Source organism: Sceloporus occidentalis, unplaced genomic scaffold, assembly GCF_023333645.1.
Source record: "Sceloporus occidentalis isolate IW3139 unplaced genomic scaffold, rSceOcc1.0.p SCAF_9, whole genome shotgun sequence".
In the NCBI taxonomy this organism is placed as follows: domain Eukaryota; kingdom Metazoa; phylum Chordata; class Lepidosauria; order Squamata; family Phrynosomatidae; genus Sceloporus; species Sceloporus occidentalis.
The window spans coordinates 10,211,154-10,235,501 of NW_028316989.1; the positions used below are offsets into that span (position 1 = coordinate 10,211,154).

The 24,348-nt window shown below is 41.7% G+C and overlaps 1 protein-coding gene across 2 annotated transcripts in view; it reads left to right on the forward strand.

Annotated features, from left to right (window-relative positions):
* The window catches only part of ESAM (endothelial cell adhesion molecule), a 51,374-nt gene extending 27,134 nt beyond the window's left edge, over window positions 1-24,240 (forward strand). For both annotated transcript variants that reach the window (XM_089537776.1, XM_089537775.1), the window contains exons 2-7: window positions 14,492-14,652; window positions 16,354-16,567; window positions 18,006-18,161; window positions 18,606-18,728; window positions 19,661-19,796; window positions 20,426-24,240. In XM_089537776.1, coding sequence (XP_089393902.1) covers window positions 14,492-14,652; window positions 16,354-16,567; window positions 18,006-18,161; window positions 18,606-18,728; window positions 19,661-19,796; window positions 20,426-20,891 — 1,256 coding nt within the window. In that variant the 3' untranslated portion in view covers window positions 20,892-24,240. The remainder of the gene's footprint in view (window positions 1-14,491; window positions 14,653-16,353; window positions 16,568-18,005; window positions 18,162-18,605; window positions 18,729-19,660; window positions 19,797-20,425) is intronic.
* Window positions 24,241-24,348: the final 108 nt, after the last annotated feature.

Here is a 24,348-nt window from a genome sequence, read left to right on the forward strand (position 1 = left end):
CCCCAGCTAAAAACATAAAACATCAATCAATCACGGGGTCAGGTGCAAATAGCCATCTTTATATTGAAATATAGGTTCAGTCTATTCTAAATAAGAAGTATACTGTCAAATACACAAAGAAAGAATCTGGAGCTTGTTGGATTGCAACAACTCAGCACTTCTTATCATTGGCTATGCAGGCTAGGGCTGCTGGGACTTGCAGCCCCCCAAAATCTGATCAGTCCAGATTTCCACCCCGCTATAGAGAATAACTAATTCTCATTGGTCACTATGTACATAGGAGCAGATAACTCTTAGATGTCGTTAAAATATTGCTTGGTTAGCAGAGTCTAAATGGATGAGGCTTTCTATTTTATTTTTTTGCCACCTTTTATCTTTTTTCTTCTTTCTTTTCTGGTCTATGATTAAAATGAGTCAATTCATCCATTCTTTCTGCCAGCCTTTCCTCCCTCCCACCATTTCTCAGTATTGGCTAGGACTATTGGGACTTGCAATCCACCACCATACCCTCTGATTCACAAATGAAAACAGAGAGACATGTGACCATGGCAAGATGGCACACAAGGATTCACAAGGTAGGAGAGAATGCAGCAGTTTGCTTTCACAGAGCCTACTGGGAAAGGCTTAATTCCCCTGCCCCTTCTTCTTCCTGCTAAATTAATTGAGGGCAAGCTACTTTTGCTCTTTGAACTAAGGGGCTCTACAGACAGGGAAAAAGGAGCTGTGAGATGCTGTCCCTTTCTGCCCCCAACGGAGGCCACAGCAACCAAACGACGTGGCCTCCGGGAGCCTTAAATGGCATGTGAGGGTGCCATTGCCGCCCTCATGCACACCAATGACGTATGTGCAGCATTGCGCCTTTTGGATACCGCACTGCATGTACATCATCATGGTGGCCCCCGTGTGGACGAGCAAGCCATGATGGCGCTGGTGGTATGTGGTAGGGCTCAGGAGTCAGCCCCAGGCCAGCGCATAGAACCAGTTTGTACCAAGCTTAAGTTTGCAGCAGCTGGAGTAAACTGAGGACAAAGGGGGGGAGGAATGGAAAGAAGAATGAGAAATAATAAATTATCCCTCCCCATGACCAGCAGAAACAAAATTAATTATGCAAGGCCCTGAAATATATTCAGAGCTGCATAATTTATAGTGGCCACAGAATTCAGCATTTCTTGGTACCTTGGGTTACCTTGCAACATAATTTTATTAAAAGCAATGGAGTAAACACAGGCCTTGATTTAACAACCACCACCAGGATTCCTGCACTGTGCAAATGTTCTGACCTTCTCCTGGTACATTCTTTGAGGGGGGGAGTGAGAAAGTCGGGAGAGAGGATGGTAGCCACTTTGCTCCACATCACCAGGGACTAGACCATCCCTTTGCATTAACTTCTGTTGAGAGGCAACCTAGTAGGGCATTTTTAATAACTCTAGCTGATGGCCTATCATCCCATGATGAGTTGCAAAATCAATAAATCATGTGCGAAGTGCTGTGTTATCTAGGCCAGCTCATATCAGCATCTATGTTCCAAGAACATTCCTAGGCTGGGTACTAGAAGCTACCCTGTTCTTCTGCGCCAGCTTTTAAAGAGTTGTTTTTGGACGATATTTTTTGGAGGGATGAGGTCGGAGGCAAAAAAACCCCAAAAAAACAGAACCATCTCTCTGCATCAATAGAAGGAAATGGAATTAACACTCTGGCTGGAATCTTTCTCTTCACCCACATCTCCAGCTCCTGAATAGCATTTTCTGCCTTCTATGGCTTTAGGGAAAGAGGCAGGAACTGCAGATTTTTGTAATTCGTACTAAGTGCTGGGTTCTGCATATTGAAAATCTTAATCTACTACACAGAGTCCAGGAGTAGGTGGAGGCAGAGCCAAAAGTGGATAGAGTAGTAGCCAAACCCTTTTCTCCAGCCATTCCAATTTTACAGGGACAGTCTCAGTTAATGCTCTCTTGGATCTACCATACTTGCCTGGTTCTCTCCTAAGATTCATACCATCTTTCCTTCCAAAGATCCTACCAGATTTTTTGGTACATACCAGAACTTTATTCCATGTACACCCAAATAGATCTATTACTAACATGTTGGAGCTGGTGTAATAGAAGACACACTCTGTGTCTGCCGCCTTAGGAATGTGTGTGAAATGGTCCAACCTGAGAGGTCTGTTACTCCATCCATATGTGAGCGACTTCTTACAAGTCTGGAGCATTTCCTCCACATTGAGGCTGCAAAGAGTAGGCGGAGGACTCCCTCTGGGCTTTGTCACACACAGCCATCACTGTTCCCCAAAGGGGATGCTTCGGAAGCTGGTGGCTTTTGCTGTCTCTCTCTCTATACATCGTGATCTGTCACCTTGCCTCAAGATGCTGGGGGAGTTTCAATATTTAACTTGAAACCCAGCCAGTAAACTGGAAGCTGCTTCCCTTCACTTCCTGAAGGAACAAATAAATAAAAAGGAGCTGGGAACAATGTCGGGAAAAGCATCTCTTCCCAGGCTACTGATGTTAGTGTGGCAGAGCCCAATCTCAGCTTTCATTTACAAAATCTCTCTTAAGAGGGCTTCCTCCTTTGGAATTTGTTTTCTGTTGCTCTTTATGACTGCAGCTGTGAATACGCATGATGCATAATGACAGTAGTGTCACTAGTGGGTGCGGGCCACACCAGGTGACACCACTGAAGGAGGGGTGACACCTGGTGAGTGCTCCCTGCCACACTCCATGACACATGGCAGGGAGGAAAAAGGCCCAGCTCCAGTCACCCCTGTTCCTGCCCTGTGCAGCTTTACTTTAGAGTAAAGCCATGAGCAGAAGGGGAGGAAGAGGGTCTGGTTTCCCCTATCTGTGCCTCTGCATGGTTTTACTATGAGGTAAAGCTGCGTGGGGCAGGCAGTTGGAAGTGGGCACTTTTGGCTAATTTCTTGAAAGCACCTAAAATAACTACTTTTAAAAAATGTTTTTCTTTAATCACTTGAACAGTGCAATATTCTTTAACCATTTACTACTGAGGTTTTCTGTCTAGAAAGGCTAGAATAGGGTCTGTCTGAAAAGGCTCTTGGTGAGGGAAGGAAGGAGGTACAGAATAATAAAGCCCGAGGAGTTAACATACTTACTCCAGACCTACCAGCTATCTGGAGACTCAATTCCCACATGCAAAGCCACCCTATGCTCCCACCTGATCTCTCACATTTGATGCAAGAGCTGGACAGTGAAGGAAGCAGACAGAAAGAAAATCAACTCATTCAAAATGTGGTGCTGGAGAGGAGTACTTAGGATACCATGGACAGCCAAGAAAACAAACAGATGGGTTCTTGAATAGATCAGACCAGAGCTCTCCTGGGAAGCTAAGGTGATCAAGTTGAAATTATCATACTTTGGCCACACAATGAGAAGGCATGGATCACTAGAGAAAATAATAATGCTTGGAAAGATAGATGGTAGAAGAAAGAGAGAAAGAAAGACCACCTACTAGATGGATAGACTCAATCAGGGGAGTTATGGAGAAGAGTTTGCAGGATCTGGGCAGAGTAATGGAGGACAGGGATTCTTGGAGATGTCTCATCCACATGGTCACCATGAGTCAGAGTCCACTTGAGGGCAGCTAACAACAACAAATCACGTTCCACTCATTCACACAGTTTTCATGGCTTCTTAAAGACAATGTCACATCATCATAATAAAGATCAGGACAAACAGAAAGAAAAGTTACAGTACTGTAGTTTGTTGATTTCCAGTGATGCTAAATGAAGATCTGGATTTCTAAAAGAACATTTTGAATTTGGATCTGAGTCAACTCAGGCAGCCACCAAATTGGATGGAGCTGAATCAGCCCTTTTTTCTAAATTGGTAAATCAGGATCTGAGCCCTTACATGTAGAAATATAGTCATTCAAGGAGAAGTCTCGCTTAGAGCCCTCATACTAAGACTCTCATTTTCTAAGTGCATTGATTTCTTATTTATATGGAGAACATATGCAAGTTCTTGCTGGAACCCTGAAGTGGTATAGCCCAGGTATTGCTTCACCATCTCTATGAAATCCAAGACCTGTGCAGACTCTTGGAGGTAAATATTGGTCCAAGCAACAAGTCCAGTCATGTTCCACAATCTCTCTTTAGCCTCCAAGTCTGAATTAGTTCCTATTCTTCATGCTACAGGCTTTGCAAAAGGAAGGAAAGGGATGTGAGGAGCCAAGAGTGATTCTTGCTAAAAGGACTAAGCCCATTTCAAACATTACTTCTTCCACCCACAAAATACACGTCCTGTGAATTCTACCTCCATCCCCTGCACTTCCTTCCTTCCCTCCATCCATCTCTGGACTACTAGCCCACTGGCCTTCCTCCCTCGCTGCATCTTCTTATGTTCTTATGTTCTTATAATGGAGTTAGCTATTATTAGACAGTGAGTTGTCTCATCATAGCAAGTGCCTATTGCGGTTAGGTTAATCTAATTTCTTGTGGCTGTATGCAGAAAGAGTGAATCCAGCCTTCATTTCCCTTCAGGGAGAGCCGTATGCTTCCCAGTGCCTTGGGAAACTGGAATGGTGCATTTTAATGACTTAATTCCATGTGCCGTTTGGGTGGAGACTATCACCCACCATTGTTCAAACTTCTTTGAGAGGCCCCCCAGAATCTGAGGCCTTCCTGAGAAGCTGAGTTATCGCTTCACAACAGTTTCCTGCCCAGAAGTTGTAAGACATTGTCAGGAAATGTTCCAGAATATCTGGTGTTAGGAAGAACAAATAGTTTCATAGCCTATAAATATTTTTAAAATATCCAAGGCTCCTTGAAAGCTTGAGGCCCTCGTCCATTGCAACAAATTGTGTATTGTAATATAAATGTTGTTGATGGATTGTACATTGCTGGAAAAATGGTGAGAGGTGGAATTTTTGTTGTTGTTCTTGTCCATTGCATTGATCTCTTTCTGTCTCTATGTGTACATATGCTTTCTGGGTGTTTAAATGAGGCATTCTTACTTGAAGCACTTAATAAATCTGCATCATCGTAGCTATGATTCTAGGGATTTGACCCCTAGTGTCCCAGAATCTTTAGTCCAGCACTCACACCTCTGTATCATGTTGGCTCTCTGACATCCCTACTAGAAGAGATACAGTGTGATGGTCAGGATTATCTGGTTTGTGGATAAGGGTGTAGATCTCTGACAGAAGTGTCTCAGAAGTGCCTGTGCATCTTTGGTCTTACAATTATATAATAGGTAGCCTATCATGTGTCAAGCTACCGCGGATTACAATATATATTGTAACCCGCCTTGATCTATGGAAAGGTGGGCTATAAATAAAGATATTATTATTATTATTATTATTATTATTATTATTATTATTTACCGGTTTGTGTTTTGTTATTTCTCAGTGGTAGCTATGGCCTTTAAAATATGTTGAGGGATTGTGAGTCCCCCTGCAGCACAACAGCCTCTTCAACTTTTATTTGAGGCCACAGATGCAGTGTGCGGTGTGGCTTGCAGGTGACTTTTTTGTTCAGCAGAGACGATGGTATTATGTACCATTCTTTCCCTCCAAAGATCTCTTGAGCTTAGCTCTGGTCTTCATAGTATCTGTGGAAATTAACTTTCTCAGTAACAGACATGCATACGCAGAAAGACAATGGGATCAACAGATAATCAGTGAGGCAGTAGAAAATGTATGCTAATACACAGATGTGGTTCACAGATGTGATGCTCTATGCTTTGATGTATGAAATAATGGAGCTGTCACTTTATTGTTCTGTGACTGCCTCACTGACTACCTTGGCCACTGACAGCTAATCAATTCTGGCATCAGAAAACTGTTTATAGGACTAGAGTTGGGCTTTTTCAGCCACATAGGGGGCTGCTTTTTATTGATGGGAATCATTGATCCATCTAGCTCAGTATTGTCTGTTCTTAACTGACATGTTCATCATGTAATAAATAAATAAATAATGGCCTCAGAAATAAGCTCTACCATTCAAGAAAGTTTTCATTGAAAGATACAAGAGATGGAACCTGGGGGATTGTTTTATCCAGGTTAGATTGGCCACCTCAAAATACAGTTTTAGATCTGGCATCTCAGACCCACCTCTCTCTCTCTCTCTCTCTCTCATATCTATTAATAATATCCATTTAAATCTGGACTTTTTGCCGGCCCCCACAAATTTAGCTTTCTCTCAATATACAAATATCTTGCTAGAGAAAATAATTGGGATAGTCTGAAATAAAAATATAAATTTGGAGAGTATGTTCACCTTCATAACTGATATTTTCCCCATTAAAGATACCCCACACCCAAGCACTTCCTCAGTTCAGGTGGGAATGGGATACATAATACATAATTTGAGACCAATTCGTCTGAAGGTCAGTCTTCTCCTGCATACTGTTTGAATGAGTCTAAAGAAACCCAAATGCAGGGCACACAGGCAACATCCCTTTCTCTGTTGTTCTCATCCATTCCCCACAAGCAGCTGTTATTTAGAAAAGTTCACCTTTGTAAGAAAGCTCCAAGCGATTGCCGTTCCTTTTTTTAAAATGAGTGTGCAATCACTATTGCATGTGATACAGAAAAAGTGGAGATAGTAATGCCCCAGCAGGAGCTCTTTGCCTCTCCCCTTCAAAACATGCCCCATTGACCTCTCTTCAGTAGATAATTTCCCCAGTTCATCCTTCTCTTACTCTGCCACAGAATAATCTCCATAGCCCTAACTCTAGCAATTAAACCCGCTTGCCCTGCTGGCTGCAGAACAGCATCATCTCGCTTTCCCCAGAACTCAAGACTGTCAGAGGTCTTCAAGGGCTGTGGCACTAGAGTTCTACAGTCCCACCTGTTAATATTTCCTGACCCTTTGCTTATGGCTGGTGTCATCAGATTTGCCTGAAGAAAGCTTTCGCTGTGCCTGCGTTTTATTGTCTGCTATGAACATCACAGTGACAGGTGGCCTTTTTGCTTTGGGCTATCTCCAAGGAAACGAGTGTGCATCCTTGCTTTTCACCGGAGTTTCAAACACACTTCTTTAAATGGAGAAGATGTGTGTAAACAGGAGTCCTGTTGCAAATCACTTGAAGGAGATCCACAGTTGCATATTGCATGGGGTTCAATGAAAAGGAAAAGGATGGGTGGGGGATTGTGTGCTTGCATGTCTGCATCTCATGTTTATTTGCTAATATCCCAGACTGCAATCTTTGCCAGTAATGTCGCTAACCTTCATCAGGAATTAAGCCTGGATGATACAAGGTGTGAGAAGTGTACAGGGTTGTTTATACTAGTCCAACCTTCAGTATGGAACTGGCTGGCTTGTTCATTCTAACTCTGAGAGTGTATCTACATTTTACAGTTATGGTTTCATACTATTTTTACTGCTAGGGCTCCATCTGACTTGTAGTTTTAAGAGGTGCATGGAATTTTGCACCAATGAACAACTGGGATGTTCTACCCACTTGACCCTGATTTATTATATTATCCTGATACTTTTCTTTCTCAGTTTTGGCTTCAGTTCTGTAGGCACTCACCACACCTGAGTATGCTGTTAGAGGCACCTACATACACATATGCATATCGATGCATACATACATGCACACAGTGTGCCATTTTTGGAGAAGGACTATTTCACAGTGGCCTCCCATTTTTCAAAAGAACTGTGGTTTGGGCTGTGCTCCTGGAATTATAATGCTGTCTTTTGTACTTCAGTTTTGCTCTCATGACCAGATGTCTCATGTAGTGATCATATAACTTTCTAGCATAGGGGACAATTTTGGACAGCTACCCAGTACCCCTCTTGCACATTGTTCATCCCTCATGATTTTTTTGGCTTTTTCCTTGGAGACTCTTGTCACTTTTCTTTACCCTACATTTTCCATTCCCTCTCTCCCAGAGTGTGATGGACTCACCTTCTTAGGATATTTTTAAGCAGAGGCTGGATGGCCATTTGTTAAGGGTGCTTTGATTGTGACTTCCTGCATGGCAGGGGATTGGACTGGGTGGTCCTTGGGATCTCATCTAACTCTATGATTCTATGATTTTATTACCTGACTTTGCAGCAATTGACATAAGCTGAGGACAAAGTGGGAAAGTGGGAGGAGGAGATTGCAGAAGGGCCATTTTAAAGTTAGCTGAACAAGTGGGACAACAGTGGATTAATCAGGAATGCCAAATCAGGACAGTTGGAGTATATGTTGATCTTACGTGGGCCGTAAAGTGTTTTGGGGCCTGAGCACTGAAGGAAGTTGAGGGAGGGATCTCATGTCAGAGAGGTGGGAAAGGCCAATGCTAACACCAGCAAGGCCTGCAATTGTGATATTGTTTGAATCTGCAGGGAGCTGATAGGAAAGAGGGAGATGGTTTGGATCAGCCTTGGCGTCGGCGCCTTATCAAACAAGACGTAAGTGGGTCTTCCTGTTGTTGTCACAGACATTTCCAGGGTTTTGTTTCACCAAAGTGTTCTTTGGAAGTGACTGGGCTTGATGTCAGTGCGGGGTTCCGGTGAGGAGGGAGGAAACCCCTGAACTGCCATTGTTTTGCATCCTCTTTCTCAGTGCTTGACCTTGGTAGGCAGGAAATCCCATCCATCTGAAGGCAGATGGCACATCCTTGAAGGAGCCCAAGCTGTGGGGACAGGGAGGAGGGAAACATCTTGGCTGCTTCAAGTACTCAGGAGTCAGATGTATTCGGAATGAGCCAGGCCGACAGCCATAGCTTGGAGAAGGATGTCAGCTTCCAGAAGCCATACTAACTAGAACAGTGTGGGAATAGGAGTCCCGAAAGTTAACTGTTCCAAACTCTGCTTGTGAGGTCCAGTGGTAAAGAAAGACAGTCGCTGGCGTAGAAGAGCCCCCAAGGTTCAGTAATTAAGAATGTGAGACTAGGGTAGTGGCAGAAGGAGGAAGCCCATATTCCAGTCTTCACTGAGATGAAGATAAAAACAGGAAAGCACAAAACTCAGGCTGTAAAGAGAGGAGCCCTCCAATGCATATAAATATATTTATAGAATGCATTATGTTTTGAGAAGTCTTTTTGGTGTCATACCCTGCCAACTACCAACTGTCCCCATTTGGCAGGGACAGTCCCGGTTATTTGTTAGTCATCCCACTTTTTCTCTTTTTGCTCATCAGGTGACTGAGATACAGTCATTCTCTTCATTTCAGCCCCTCCTGCTTTAGATGTGAGCTCCTTGGAGGATATAATTATAAGAAATATATTGATCTAAGTGAGTCAGCTGAGCTGAGCTGGATAGAAGCTCATTTGTAATTTAGTCTGCAATTATTGTGACAGTATGAACTGCAGAGGTGGTGTTTACATATCTTCCATCTGCCCCAATGTGGCAGAAACATATTAATCCTCTGTCATCTCACTTCTGCAGCTGCTTTTAAATGTCCTGTCTTTCTCTCCTTCTCTGTCTTTCCCTCTTTGTCCTTGGCTTACTTCTATCGAGCAAATTGAATTCAAAGAGCAAAAGTGGTTTGCACTAAATTAACTCAGTGGAGGAGAAGAGAGTGGAATATTGTCCTTCTCAGTAGGCAAAAACAAACTGCTACAGCCTCTCCTAACTTGTCTGGTGTTTTTTTTCTCTTTTATAACCTTTGCCATCTTGACCACACTCTGATGTCGCTTGGTTTTCATCTGTGAAATGTTGGAGAGTAAAAACCCAGTCAGCATGCTTCATTTGCAGCGATGCAAAGAGAAGATGCAAATGGCCACTGTTTGGTTAAGAAATTCCAAGGGAGCTGGTGCATTAAAATGCATTAGACAAGTGGTTTCTGGTCACTAGCTCTTGTACAGAAGGCCTCTCATTTAATGGACTGCATTTCTGATGCTATCTAACATTGCCATCATAATTATTTCTGGAATTTAGGCAGGGAGCAGGCAATGGGCAAAGTCTGAAGGATGCATGATAATTCTCCCAGCCTTGTGGGCAAGTTCCCCCTTCTCTTTGACATCTACCATGGTATCACAGTGTCAGGAAGATGCAAAGCATTCACAGAGCACCCTATTTCAGCTGATGTTTTGCCCTCCAGCTTCTACTTCTCCATCGTACCAGTCAGAATCAAGCCCATCACTTACCCCAGAGATGTCAGCTGCTCTCTAAAATGCTAGTTGGGAGCTGCTGCAATTAAAACATTAAATGCTCCCAAAGAGAAGCACTGTCCATTTTTATTTATTTATTTATTGGCCTGGAAAGAGCGTAATACTAACAGGACAGTCCCAAGGAGCTTCTCTTTCACATCCTGTATGGTCCAGTGATTAAAGTGCTGAACTGAGGCTTGGGAAATCCAGGCTTCTTGTCTCCACAAAGTGATGGAACACACAGAAGTGGCCATTAGTTGAATATTCCATCTCAGCCACCTGGTCCTGACCTCATAGGAGAACACAAGGATATAAATATAATGGACACAGAAATAAATAAGTGGAACATCCACTAAGCTTAAGGCCAATGTACAAAAATGTACTTCAGAAGAAGACATTATTCCCTCTCATTTATGGAACCTTCATGGATAAACGGAAAGCTGGTTGACTGCACTTCTGAAAAGGAGCACTTTATATTACAGCAAATTATGGCAGGTCATATTAGGGGTATCAGGAGTAGGCAGCTGGGGGCAACTTGTGATAACAGGGCCACAAAGCTTGCACAGAAGATGCATTCATTTGCATGAGGAGAGAAAGAAAGAAAGAAAGAAAGAAAGAAATCTTTGAGGAGCCTTTGTGTGCTCTTCCCTGTGTTTACCTTCTTCCACCCCTAACTTGATATTTCTTAAGAGTTTTCTAATGTTACTTTCTCTTTCATCTTATATTCTCCAACCTTTCTACTTAGACTAAGATATGATGCCTTTGGTTCTTGAGAGACAAGGGGCACACCAGAGCTTGAATGGCCTCCACATCACCGCCTTAGTTAGTTAAAACTAGGACTGCGGTCATCTTTCTTTTCTCTGCACATTTCTTACAATAAACATTAGTTGTTTTTGTTTTTGTTTGTTTGTTTTCCATGTGTTCTGGTACTTTCGGAGAGCTAAACAGCTTAATAAATGTGTTGGTTTACTCTCCCTAGTCTCTAGAGTTGTAGTCCAACACTTAAACCACTGCACCATGCTGGCTCTCAAGAAGTGTATAAGTCCGCTTTATTTTCCAGGGATGGTGGTGAGACAGCTGTGAAATATAGCAGGGCCCTGGAACTGTTTTTGAGGTGGGGGCAAGGGCCTAACATTGTCAGGAGGCAGATGATTCATCTTTTTTTACAAAACAATAAAAGAAGGCATTGCATCAAACCACCCATCATCATCATCATCATCATCATCATCATCGTGTAACTGAAGCTCACAACAATCTGAGTGCCATGAAAGCAACAGCAAAATAATGATCAGTTAGTCCACTCCTGAGGATGCTAAACTATATAGAAGTCTCTATCTGATCCAGTTTTGCCTGATCCTTTCAGGAAGCACTCTCCCCATTTAGTTCCTCCTCAGGGTTACCAAGGGACAGGGCTTCTGTACCTTTAATAATTGTGCAGAAGAAGGAATTCCAGTAGCTGTTGCTTGTAATGCAAGCTTCACCATCTGAAATTCTCTCTTCTGTACAACCGTTACAGAACCCTGAGCCTTATTTCTCCTGGCAAACCTACCCTTCCTGTTTCAGGGACCATAAGAGGCAGAATCAGAGGCAAGTCTTCTCAAATGTTGTAATTTACTAGTAAGGAGCACTGTGGGGAAAGTTGGGCACATTAGGGAGTGTTTCAGGACTGTGCAAGAACTAGAGGCTGTTCCCTAGTCTTTAAGCTTTAAGATTGTCTCTCTTGTCTTCTCTTTGGATGGGGTAGTCTGTCTTTGCGTAGGCTGGCTCTCAGAATATCTGTGCTTTGTAAATAGGTGATATGAAATGCTTTAGCACAGGAATGTTCTACTCTCAGAGTTCAGAGTACACTTGCCCTCTTCTGGCATGTGCTTTTTAATTAATCAGCTTTCCCAGTCCCAGAATAGAAATACTAATGAGAGGGGAGTTGCAGCTTTCATGAGTTTGAGACTTTTTGAGAAAATGAAACCCCCCTCCTGCAACTGGTGGCAGCGGCCCACAAATCAGTTGCACACGTGAAATTGTACTCACCTGTCGTTTTCAAGGGTTGCTGTACACACAGACACACAAACACACACATGCTTGCAGAGTGCTGTGCAGAATGTTCCTTCTGCAGCATTTCCACCCTAAACTGGAAAACATCTACTGTTAGGATTTGCTGGTACCTTTCCAGAAATGGAATATGTTTTGTTTGTTTTTTGTCCTTTGGGAGAACTGATGTAATTTGGATTATTGGGAGGGGGAAGTTCATAGGAAAGTTGGCATGAAGTGAAAAGGTCACTTCAAACAGAATAATAAGATATAGTAATTAGCATTAGACGTTGGAGCCCAGAAAGCAGAAATAAAGCAGTTTGACACCACTTTAACTTCCATGGCTCAGTGCTATGCAATTCTATGATTTGTAGTTTTATGAGATATTTAGCCTTCCCTGTCAGAACTCTCTGGTGCCCCCAGAACTACAAATCCCAGGATTCCATAGCACTGAGCCATAGTTAAAGTGGTGTCAAACTTCTTCATTTCTGCAGTGTGGCAGCAATACAGACCTAGGTGTTTAAGTTGCCCATATGCTCAAGTGGCATCAAACTGTTTTGTAACAGCTCATGGGCAATGTAAATACCACACTCCAGGAAGTGGCTTCTGGGACCAGAGCTTGGGAAAGTTAACAAATGAGTAGCCGGTTATTAGTTTAATAAATTCCTGCATGGCAGGGGGTTGGGATGGCCCTTGTAGTCTCTTCCAACTCTACAATTCTATGGTTCTAACAACTAGAGGAATATCCTTTAATATGAAAACAAACTGAAGTAGTCTTTATGTCTTGCATATTCCTGCTCCCCATTTAAAATAACAAATGCAATAAAATAAAATGAAATAACAAATGCAGCAAATGCATTTTCTGAATCAAGTAGAAAATGGCACACACTGGCAGAAAGGTAGATGCTTCGTTAAGTTTGTGAAAGTTGATATAATCTGTATACATTTTACTATTTGTCCCATAATATCCTTTCTGTTACTAAATCCATCTACACGTTCTTTTATTTTGCAGTTAAGGAAAGGGCTGGACTAATGCAAACTTTATGTCATTTTTAAAGTTATGACAAATTTAACCTGCCATTGTTCACACTGTATTTGTGTGTGTATGTGTGTGTGATACTTGCTCTGCTGCGTGGTCTATAAGCACAGTAACCGTTGCTCTTGTTAGTAAATTGGTGGTTAGCGACTTTCCTACCCATGGGTTGGTAGATTCATTCAAAGTCTGAACTTTAAAGGAACTATCCAAAATGATAAAGCAAGTTTGGGTATGTGGTGGTCAGAAAAGGCCAGACTAAAAACAGGAGCAGAGTCCCACTCCACTGACAAGACTGCAACCAGGTGCCATTGTTTCGGTGCATTTGTGTGGCATAGGGTCAAATCAGTTCTGCTCACCTTCCGTGAAGACACTTAATAAAAACTTTGCAACCTATTCAAAATGGCTTACCCAGTTGCAATAGGAGTGCTGGATGAGGCAAATGTTGTACTTTCTTAGCAGTGACATATTATGGATGTCCCACAGATACCTAGTGACAATTGTTGCTTCATGGGGCTAGTAAAGTAAAAGCCAGAGTCACCACATGCGAAGGCAAGAAGTTGCCACAGGCAGAGCTAACTGCATGCAGGTTGCTGCTTAGTTCAACCTCCTCCCTTGTAAGATCTAAGTACACCTTGTACACCTCTGCTAGTTGAAAGGAGTGTTCAGAGGTTATCTGAGTGGTGCCCTATTCAAATCAAATATGTTTATTGAATAGTCTGAGGGCTGTTTCAAAATACTCAAAACATAGTAATACAAGCAATGACACACACCTATATATAAAATGTTAATACAGTGCACTAAGTACAATATACCACAATACAATATAGATACGTATGAATAGCCTAAACATGGACAGCTTATATACAGACTATAGAAATATAACTAAAAATATGTACGGAAAGATATACAAATAAACAAGTAAGAATAAAAATGTTAACACAATCGAACAGTAATGTGTAAGATAGTTACCATGGGAAGTAAAATAGAATTAAAATGGGAAGTAGAAATAACATTAAACATCTGTCATCATCATATTCAAAGAGTAGAAACACCCATGGCCAAAAGAGAACTGAGTAAGAATGCTTGTACTCTTACCCTGTTGATTCTTTTTTTCTTCTTGTGTGCAAGCATGGGGGGAAAATGAAGATTTGTCTCATTACGTACATCAGTGTTAATGCAAGTTTGTCTGATCATGTTCTATAACATACTGAAACAGATAAATCCAGCCCTACCTTGACTTTAATGATAAACACCTTATGATATCAATAGCTTTCTTTACAACTATGTTGGTCTGGAACCTTATCTATTCAGTATTTAAACGAAAGTCCATAGATTTAAGGGACTAAGGTGGGATTGACCCTATTCTTTCTGTCTCACCCTCTGCAGGTTTTTCATCTGCTGTGTTGGAAGTCGAGGTCGGCCGTAATTCAGTGGTTGTGATCCAAGGGCAGCAGGCCATCCTGCCAGTCTCATATACAACACACAGCAACAGTGAGCCCTATGTCACCTGGCACCTTGAAAGACCAGGGAATCCTCATCCTTTTCAGGTAAAACAACAGTTGCTTTGTTTTGGTGGGGTTTTTGGGCAATGAGGCCAATGTTTATACCCAATGTTTCACCAGCAACTGTGACTGGGATCTACATAAGAAAAGCCATACAGGATGAGATCAAACTCCTGTCTAGCCCTGCAATATCTTTCCTATAACAATGTCCCCGCTACTGTTCTTCAGCAATTGATATTCAGAGTACACTGCCTCCGATACTCAGAGGTAATATAGTACACCATGTAGTACAGGAGAAACAGCTCTGCTAACCTTTACCTAAATGGCTTCAAGCAACAAGAGACCTGGGCAAACCAGGGCAGTGATGGGAAGCAAAATAGAATCAGCATGAAAAGTGGATGGCAGGAATATGGTGGGGGTTGGGGTGGCTTAAAAGCATACTCATCTCAAATGATGTGCTCAAAGATGAAAACACAGTTCTGATGTTTTGAATTCTTTACCAAATACATATATCAATACGTGTTTTAGATGTATATATTTGATAAAGAATTTAATATGCTTTTTGCCCACTGGGTGACCCTGGGCAAGTCACACTTTCTCAGCCTCAGAGGAAAGCAAGAGCAAACCTCCTTTGAACAAATTCTACCAAGGAGACCCCATAAAAGGGTTGCTTTAGAGTAGTCATAAGACATAAAGGAGTTGAAGGCACAAAACAACAATATGTATATTATATGCACTTTGGTGATATAAGATTTTGTATATTGGCCTGAGTCTTGTAGTGAGTTCATAGTAGGGTAAACCATTGAATCAATGGACTGTATAGAGTGGGCCCTTGTTATCCACTGCAGGACCCACTGTGGATACCAAAATCCGTGGATGCTCAAGTCGCATTAAATACTGTAGTTAGGAAAATGGTGCCCCTTATATAAAATAGCAAAATCAAGGTTTGCCATTTGGAATTTAGACTTTTTTGGAATATTTTCAAGCCATGGATGGTTGAATCCATGGATGAAAAATCTGTGGCTGACTGTATAGCATTGCTAAGTATCACTTATAAAGGATGCCCCCTCTTTGAAGGTTAGAAAACTGTTGCTCTTATATAAGCTGAACAAAATATCAACAAAGTCCTGTATTTTGGGATGTGGATCCTTAATAAACAGAAAAATATGTATCTGATGGGGTTTGGTTCTAGGGGCCCCTGTGAATATCCAAATCCATGGATGCTCACGTCTCATTATATACAACAGCCTAATAAAATGGAGTCTCTTGTATAAAATATCAAAATCAAGTTTCCTTTTTGGATTTTTATTTTTATTTTTATTTTCATTTTTTTTTTTGGGAGGGGAGATATTTTTTCAAGCCATTTCAATCCATGGATGCAGAATTTTTGGATACAGAAGGCCAACCATGTGTAATTTATGAATGTGGAAACATGGACAATAGAGAAAAGACATTACTAAGTTGACGGAAATCAATAATTTCATTTGATAATTAGCTAGAACAGAAACTTGTTAATTGCTGCTTCTTGACTGTCAATGCTGCATGTCATGAATGTTGACTGCCCTTACTCCTGTTTTGATAACCTGGCAACACTAGTATTTTCACTGTTTTGCAGTTGATTCAATGCAGACTATGATGGGGACTAACCATAAAAATTCAGGTCATGGTATTTTGGCCACTGATTTATTTTTATGGCAGGCTGAGCTGTTTCAGCGGTCGCATTGATTTCTTTAATCTGTCTTTCAGATCTTGGTGTACATGTCTGGAACGACAAAAGTGGAGGATTTGGATCTCAGACGACGACTGAACTTTTTGTACTCCATGCCTTCTCATAATGTCTCTCTGGCCATCAATGATACCAAAGAAACAGATTCTGGCCAGTACATGTGTACAGTGAATGTTGCAGGAGATACTACAAAAATGGGGAAAAACACAGGACTTGTGAACCTCACAGTTCTAGGTAAATTGGGCCTCACTTTACTGCTGGTTTACTTTATATCAACCTGGGCCTGGAGATGATTCTGACTAACTAGGCAAGTAATTATTTAGAAGCCTGCTTTCCATACGAAATGATGTATGGAAATAGTGTTTCCCTTTCACTATTTTGCTCCAGAAACACATGCACCAATTAGACATAGTTTTCTTGATGGCTGCCTTGGGCTCTGGAATTCCCAGATGTTAGATTGGCACTTTCTCTACTCTTTTTCTGTAAATGGGTGAAGACTTTTCTGTTTCAACAGAATTTTGAGGATTGGTTGTTTCAGCAGCACAAGCTGGATTGTCTGTCTGTTACTTTGTGCAGTTGTATGCATGTGTGTTATGGGCTGGGACTGGAAGATATTCTGCCAAATAGCCTGGACCTGAACTATATGGGCTTTTATAGGTCATAACCAGCACTTTGATTGAGCCCAGAAACAAACTGGCAGCCAGTGGACTTATTTCAACAGAGGAGTTGTATAGTCTCTGAAACCTGTCCCAGTTAACAGCCTGGCTGCAGCTTTTTGGACCAGCTGAAGTTTCCAAACACTCTTCAAAGGCAGCCCCAGGTGGAGCACATTAAGGTAGTCCAAACAAGATGAAAATAAGACATTTACCACCTATGATGATTATGATTATGTTTTCAGGGCACAACTGTGCAAAGGGAAGAGTTGAGATGAGTACTGGGCATTGGAAATTGTTAGGACAAGATAACCAAGTTCAGAAATTGACAGTTGGGTAATTAAGACTTTATTCAGAAACTATAGGTCCACACCAGAGATGTTCATTGTCAGAACTAAATAGTAAGTGGTAGTAATGACTAATTAGACCACACATAATGTCAAAATATTGGTTGGCTAATTGTTCATTCATTACAAACTCAAAATAACTTTGATTCTCTCAAGCCTAATACTGCCCCCTCCTCATTCTTTCATCTAGTTTTTCCCCCAGTAGTGTGATCTTCAGTAGTTTCAGTCCATGCTGCCTCCTCTACTTTGTTATTATACTACCTGTGCAATAACCATTTCCTTACCGTAGTTGCTTAACTGAATAGACATCACAGTACCTCAGCACGCCCCTAAAACCATGGCTGGCAAGATGCAAGGTTCAGCTCCTAACAATGCCATTACCATTCAATTTGTTGTTGTTGTTATTAACCACCTTTGATCCCAACTCATGGCAACTTTGTGGATGAAACACCTCCAACTCCCTATCGTTCACTACTCTTCTTAGGTCCTGCACATTCATACCTGTGACCTCCTTAATAGAGTCCATCCATCTAGCATGCAGTCTTCCTCTCTTTCTGTATCCCTCCACCTTTCTTAGCATTATTGACTTTTCCAGTGAGTCCTACCTTCTCATGATGTGGCCAAAGTACGACATGGGTTATGATTAATTATTTGCTACTCTTGGTTTTGCAGTCCCACCATCATCACCCAAGTGTCAGATTCATGGAAGCCCCCACATCGGAGGGAATATCACCATGACGTGTCATTCCATTATGGGGAAGCCAGTCCCGTCTTACCGCTGGCAACGCACTGGGCCCAACTCTCAAGTTTTCTATGCGCCTGTACAAGGTAGGGAAGAACAATACCTTGCTGTGACTGCAAAGATCCTAACTACTGTCCCTTAGACATAGTTTAGCATGTCCTCTGATTTGGCAAATTGTGGTTGACACAAAGTGTAGCTGAATTCATACAATCCAATACGAAACCAGTTTCCGAATCTGGCTTGCTGAATCTACAACAGTTAATGCTAACCATAGTTCACAGTTCAAGCAAAGTGGGAAGCTACGGTTAACAAAAAGTGGAAACGAAGGACCTCAGGTCCTCTTCTCAGCTGAGTAGGAAGAGAGGAGGGAACATGCATGTCCAAATCTGTCTGTGGCTTGTGCATGTCACCGCAAACCATAGTTTAGCATGACATTGTGTGTGTGCATGCATGCATACGTCTACAGGCAAAATTATGCCATTGGAACGTACCTGAAATAAGGAGCTGCTGTTCTATTTGTATGCTTCTAGATCATGTGAAGGGGATCTTGACACTGAAAAATCTCACCATAGATATGTCTGGAACCTATATCTGCAATGCCTCCAGCTCAGCTGGATATTCTAACTGCACCATCACCTTGGAGGTGAATCCACGTAAGTGCTCCATAGGAACCACATGATTTCATCCTACACACCTTTGCTGATTCAAGGGTGGCTGTTGGCTCTTATGTCAGTGGGATGGGAATCTGCTCCAGGGTTAATTTAAGGGGAACTATGGGCTGCAGGGAAATGGTACTTAGCAATTAGCTGGTTGTCTTTGTCAGACTAGTTTTGAAAAAGTAGAACTGGAATGTGCAGTTGGGGGGAGAGGTGGTGGTGTCTGGTACTGGGAGAAGGGGGTGGATGGTGGAGATGTCTGAGGCTGGAAGAGATAGTGTTAGTGAGAATGTCTAGGAAGGGGAATTGGCTTGTAAGAAACTTGGGCTGTGGAAATTGGAGATGTGTGTGTGATTTGATGCCAATTAGAGTTGGAGTGGAGTTTAGGTTTGGTTTTTTTTTTTAATATACTGTTTGGCTTTTGGGGGATTAGTATCAGCTTAAATGCTGACTAGTGAATTACTGCCAGTGTACATTCAATAATGTTTCTGCTGTTTTCAAAACTCTGGACTTTTGATGTGCATTGGATCTGAATTTTCTCAAGTCTTCCTTTGTCTGTTTAGCTTGATTATTTGCTTTTGCTAATGATCCATTTATCTGTATTTGAACAGGGTTTTAACAGCTTTGTATATGTGGACCACCAAGACGTTATTGAACTAATTGTATTGTTTAATTGTTAAACAGTTTTCCAGCCACACAATCAAGATACATATATTTAAATAAAAAAGATAAATACCTTAATGGACATGCTCATCTGTGGTTCATGAAGTATTATCAGCGCATGTATGAACTACTTGTTCCCAAATGAGAAAACATATTATTGTGAGGTTAGAGCCAATGTTCGGTTCTGGATCTGATCACTGAACATTTTATCTTCCACTGTAAACATTTTTCTCCCCCTCTCTTCTCTGCTATGGCTCCCTTCGCAGCGTTCAATGCAGCAGTGGTGGCAGGTGCAGTGGTGGGAACTCTCATTGGACTTGGCCTGATCATCTTGTTTCTGCTTCAGATGTTGGCCTACCGAAAGAAGAAAGAGACCCAAGAGGAAATGGCTAATGAGATCAAGTAAGAATCCCTGTTCGCTTCAAACATCAGGCACAATCTAAGACATTTGTAGACCTTTATATGTGCTACAACTGTCACCAGCACCAACCAGTAACAATTGGAAATAGATAGGTCTACTCATCCAAAGCAGAGCCTGTATAGTGTAGCGGTTTGAATGTTGAGCTAGGACTCTGGGAATTGTCAACTGCTTTCAAGTTGACTTTGACTTATGGCAACTCTGTGAATGAGAGACATCCAATTCACCCTGTGATCAACAACCTTGCTCAGGTCTTGCAAACTCACAGCCATGGCTTCCTTGACTGAGTCTATCTATCCATAATAGGGTCTCTTTCTTTTCCTACTGTCTTCTACCTTACTAAGCATTATTGTTTTTTCTAGTAAGTTGTATATTCTCATGGGAGATCACGGTTCCAATCCATACTTGGCCATAGAAACCCACTGGGTGACCTTGGGCAAGTCATACGCTCTCAGCCTCGGAGAAGGGCAGAACTCCTCTGTACAAAACTTGCCAAGAAAACCCCACAACAGATTTGCCTTAGGGTTTCCATAAGCCAAAAGCGACTTGAAGGCACACAACATCCTAACTTTCCTCTCACTTATCATCTAACTTTCCCTCCCTCCACTTTCAGGGAAGATGCTGTTGCTCCAAAGACACTTTCCTGGGCAAAAAGTCCTGGTTCTGATGTGGTTTCCAAAAATGGCACTATATCATCGATGAACACTACCCGAGATCACAAACTCTATGCCTCCAAGCCTGGTTCGGACACAGCTTCCATCACCACTACCACAGGCAGCACAGTGGGCTTCAAGCCACCTTTCAGCAACCCCAGGAGTGGAACACTCACACCAACACCCAGCCTCTCCAGTCAGTCATTGCCCCTCTACTTCCCACCTATAGTCAATGGGGTTCATTGCCACCATGCCAATGTGCCAACCCACCGGAGTACTCTCCACAGGACAAATGGGGCACAACCACAAGCCCCCCGGCATCAGGAGCCTGCTTCCCCTCAAGGGCTCACCACTTCCACCTTGAGCCGAATGGGAGCGGTGCCTGTCATGGTGCCTGCCCAAAGTCAAGCAGGATCCTTGGTGTGATTGTTGTGAGACTTTTGCAGTACAATGTTCAGCAAGCAGCTCTACTCATCACACATGAAGCAGAAACACTGGAAATGCTTGCTCCATACTGCCTGCCTTCTCACCTGCCTTCTGAGTGCCAGTTTGAGCTTTTGTGAATGTGTCCTCCAAAGGAACCATTTTCACAGCATTGTCCAGCGGGATATGACAGAATCTTTGGAGATGGATGTTCTATAACCAATTTGCTTCTGTTACTTTTCAGAATTTGCTTTTCCTCTTGTTGCACAAAATCTATTCATTACTCCATGCCCTTCAGGAGCCTATGTGGCAGCAGAGACTGTACTTTAGTGAAAAACAACCAACGGATTTTTTCTTTCCCCCTTCCCTTACATTTATATCTTGTTGAAAAAGTTGAGCTGGGATTGATGATCTTGGTTTGGAAAAAAGTAATGGAGAGTAGATCTGATCTGCAGGGAGAGTAAGATACTCCACTTCTCCTGCCTCTCCAGGGAGAAGTCCAAACAGTAAAAGGATGTCAGGTGCTTTCTTGCACAAAAACATACACTCACAACCAATCTAGAACCCCAATTTTGAGTAGAATTGTAAAGAAAAAAAGGCATTTTGGCACACCGGGGGAGTGCAGCCCACAAGAAGAGGTTGGGATGGGGGTAATAGACCCCTGGTTTTAATACAGTTGCCTCTGTACTAAGTGATAATAAGGGTTCCTTAATTTGTATTTGTGCAACTTTTTCTGTCTTCAGAACTGGAATTACTTTGGCGCAGAATAAATACAGTGCTGGGCAGGAGCTTCTTAGGTCCAACTTCTGTTAGATCAGAGGCGAGCAAAGCATGGACTGCCATATGTTTCCTGTATGCCATTTTTGAGGCCCTAAAAGAACCCCTCTAGCACTCCAAATTAAAGTTGGATTTTTCTTTATAAAATAATAATGACAAAGCAGGTCCAAAACATTGCTACAATTTTGCTTTGGATCTCTTAGATTTCTCACAAGGTTTGGTGACTCTCTGATCAGGCATGTTGGTTTTGCATAACGTAATGAATGAACTGGCAAAACACTTCCAATCTGGGTTAGACAGACTCCTTGTCACTTTTGCAGCCCCTGAGCACCCCCATAAAATTTGAAATTTCATTTATTTATTAATTTCTTTAATGAATCATGGCCCAGGAAGCATTTTTGCTATTCCCTTCCCTTCCCTTCCCGCACCACCATCCTGTTGCTGTTTTGGTCCAGGGTAGGCCCTTTTAAAGCCAGGAAGTATAATGGAAGTTGACCTGATATACCTCTTTAAATTGCCAAGACATTGTGGGGGACTAATGCAGCTTCCAATCCCTGGCAGCTGCCTATCCCCCACCCCTATAATTCTGACATATTTATCCCTTTCACTCTTTATTGGTTGTAGTCGGACAGCTTGTGACCAAATTCTTTGTAGTGGGAAGAGATAAGAAGCCAGCTAGATAGGGATAGAAGAGCTGTAGAAATCTAAATCTGGGCAAAGAAGGTGAATTTTTCACCATAAGATGTTAATTCTTTTTGACAGTGGCGAGTGGAATCCTATATAGGAAATGGATGGTCATCCAGGGACCCTCAAAATGCTACCTCTTGGCCTTGAATCCCAAAAGTGGATTCTACATATGAAAAACTAGATAGTGGAAATAGAATGTTGCCATGGAAATCTACTTCCACAAGATTAAAATAGGTCTGGAGGTCAAAATTTCACATAGGTCCATATCAGAAAACTTCTCATTCCAACTCTTGACACAAACGTGGAAAGCCCCCATGACACCATTTATCCTTTCCTCTTCTATTATGCAGAAATGTGGCTATTTAGGGTACATGTCATACTTGCCACCTTACATACAACTCCATATTCGAAAGCACCTCTACCCATTATATTGGTATAAGTAACACACCATCTCCAACCAGCTGTAGTTTGTTCTGTTTGTTCTACTCCAGGCAGTGGCACAGCCAACTGGAGGTTCCAAAATAATCAAACTCAAGTAAGGCTTTGGTGACAAATGACCCTAGACTCAGACTTAAACAGGGATGCAGCTCAGCTGAGGAACCTTGTTTGTTTTATCAGCTGTTGGCTCTAGTGCCATTTGGAGGAAATGCATCTCTGTTGTGATTTTCAAGATGGACTTTCAGTCTGGTGGCAGGAATTGATGGAACGAATGCATGTTATATACATGTCCTTTCCCTTGCAAGCTTAGATCTGAGGTTAATCCTCACAACAACTTTGTGAGATATGTGTTTTGCTCAAAGGCACCAATGAGCTTTATCACTAAGAACAATTTTAAACATTACTATTCCAGTTCTATATTTGACACTACAGTTCCCATAGGCTTTGTCCTGATGTCTTCTTAGCCTTTCTACTGAGACGATCAGTTCTTAACAATTTAAAAAGAGATGAAAACTGTAAGTCCCAAAAATGGTAAAGATTTTTCTAATTAGATTTGCAAGTACACTGTGCTTCTAAGAGATATTGAGAAAATGTATTCATGTGCATATTTTGAGCTAGGCTGCAACTTATTTGGTTTGATATAGGTGACTTTTTAAGTATGGCTTTTGGGAGAATTTTGTATTGTGTTCTCATTTTGCCAAATGCACACTCTTAAATCCATCTGTGAAACAGAATTTAACATGGAGAAGTTAAAAATATACTGAAAATAAAGATGCATATAATAATGGGGCAAATGTACAAAAACAAAATATAAAGGAAAACGTTTGGGGGAAATAGACATATTAGGGAAGATTATGTGCAAAATATGTCCAACTCTATGATTCTGCGATTCCATGTACTACAATTTGAAAGTTTATACTGGCGATTTTGAATATGTGAATAGATTCATTTGTATGTTTTGCCCCCTTTTGATCCACATTGGAAATGCATCCAATCCACTCTCCAGGCTCCTGGGATTTAGGCCCCAGGGACTGAACAGAATCACTTGACTCTTTCATAACAAGATGTTTCCCAGCTTGTGCAACTAGCTAGTATGTACAGAGTAACTTTTTATCAGCCTATCCTAACAATGGGGTTTATGAGGGTGTCTTCAGCATTATAATACATATTGTGCAATTATTACATTTAATCGGCAATTTTCAATTCTTTCTTTTTATAAATATAGCTATAGTATTTAATTTATGCTTATATATATTAACAGTCTGTGACTCTGGATTGCAACCTTCTAATCAGTTTCATTCTGGCTCTTTTTTTTTATTGGCTGTGAAATCCTTCTGTTGTGAAAGAAGGTAGGAAAACACTGAAATATTTTTATGTACAGTTTCAAAATGTATTATTTTTCATAAACGGTCATTAAAAGTGTTTTTATATGGAAAAAAAGTGTTAGGGAAGAGTCTTTGTTTCTGAGACGATGCCTGTGTAGAAGTGCAAACCCCAAAATGCAGCCGGAGCAGTAAAAGTGGAATAGTAGCACTATAAGAGTTTAGGGAGGTGATCT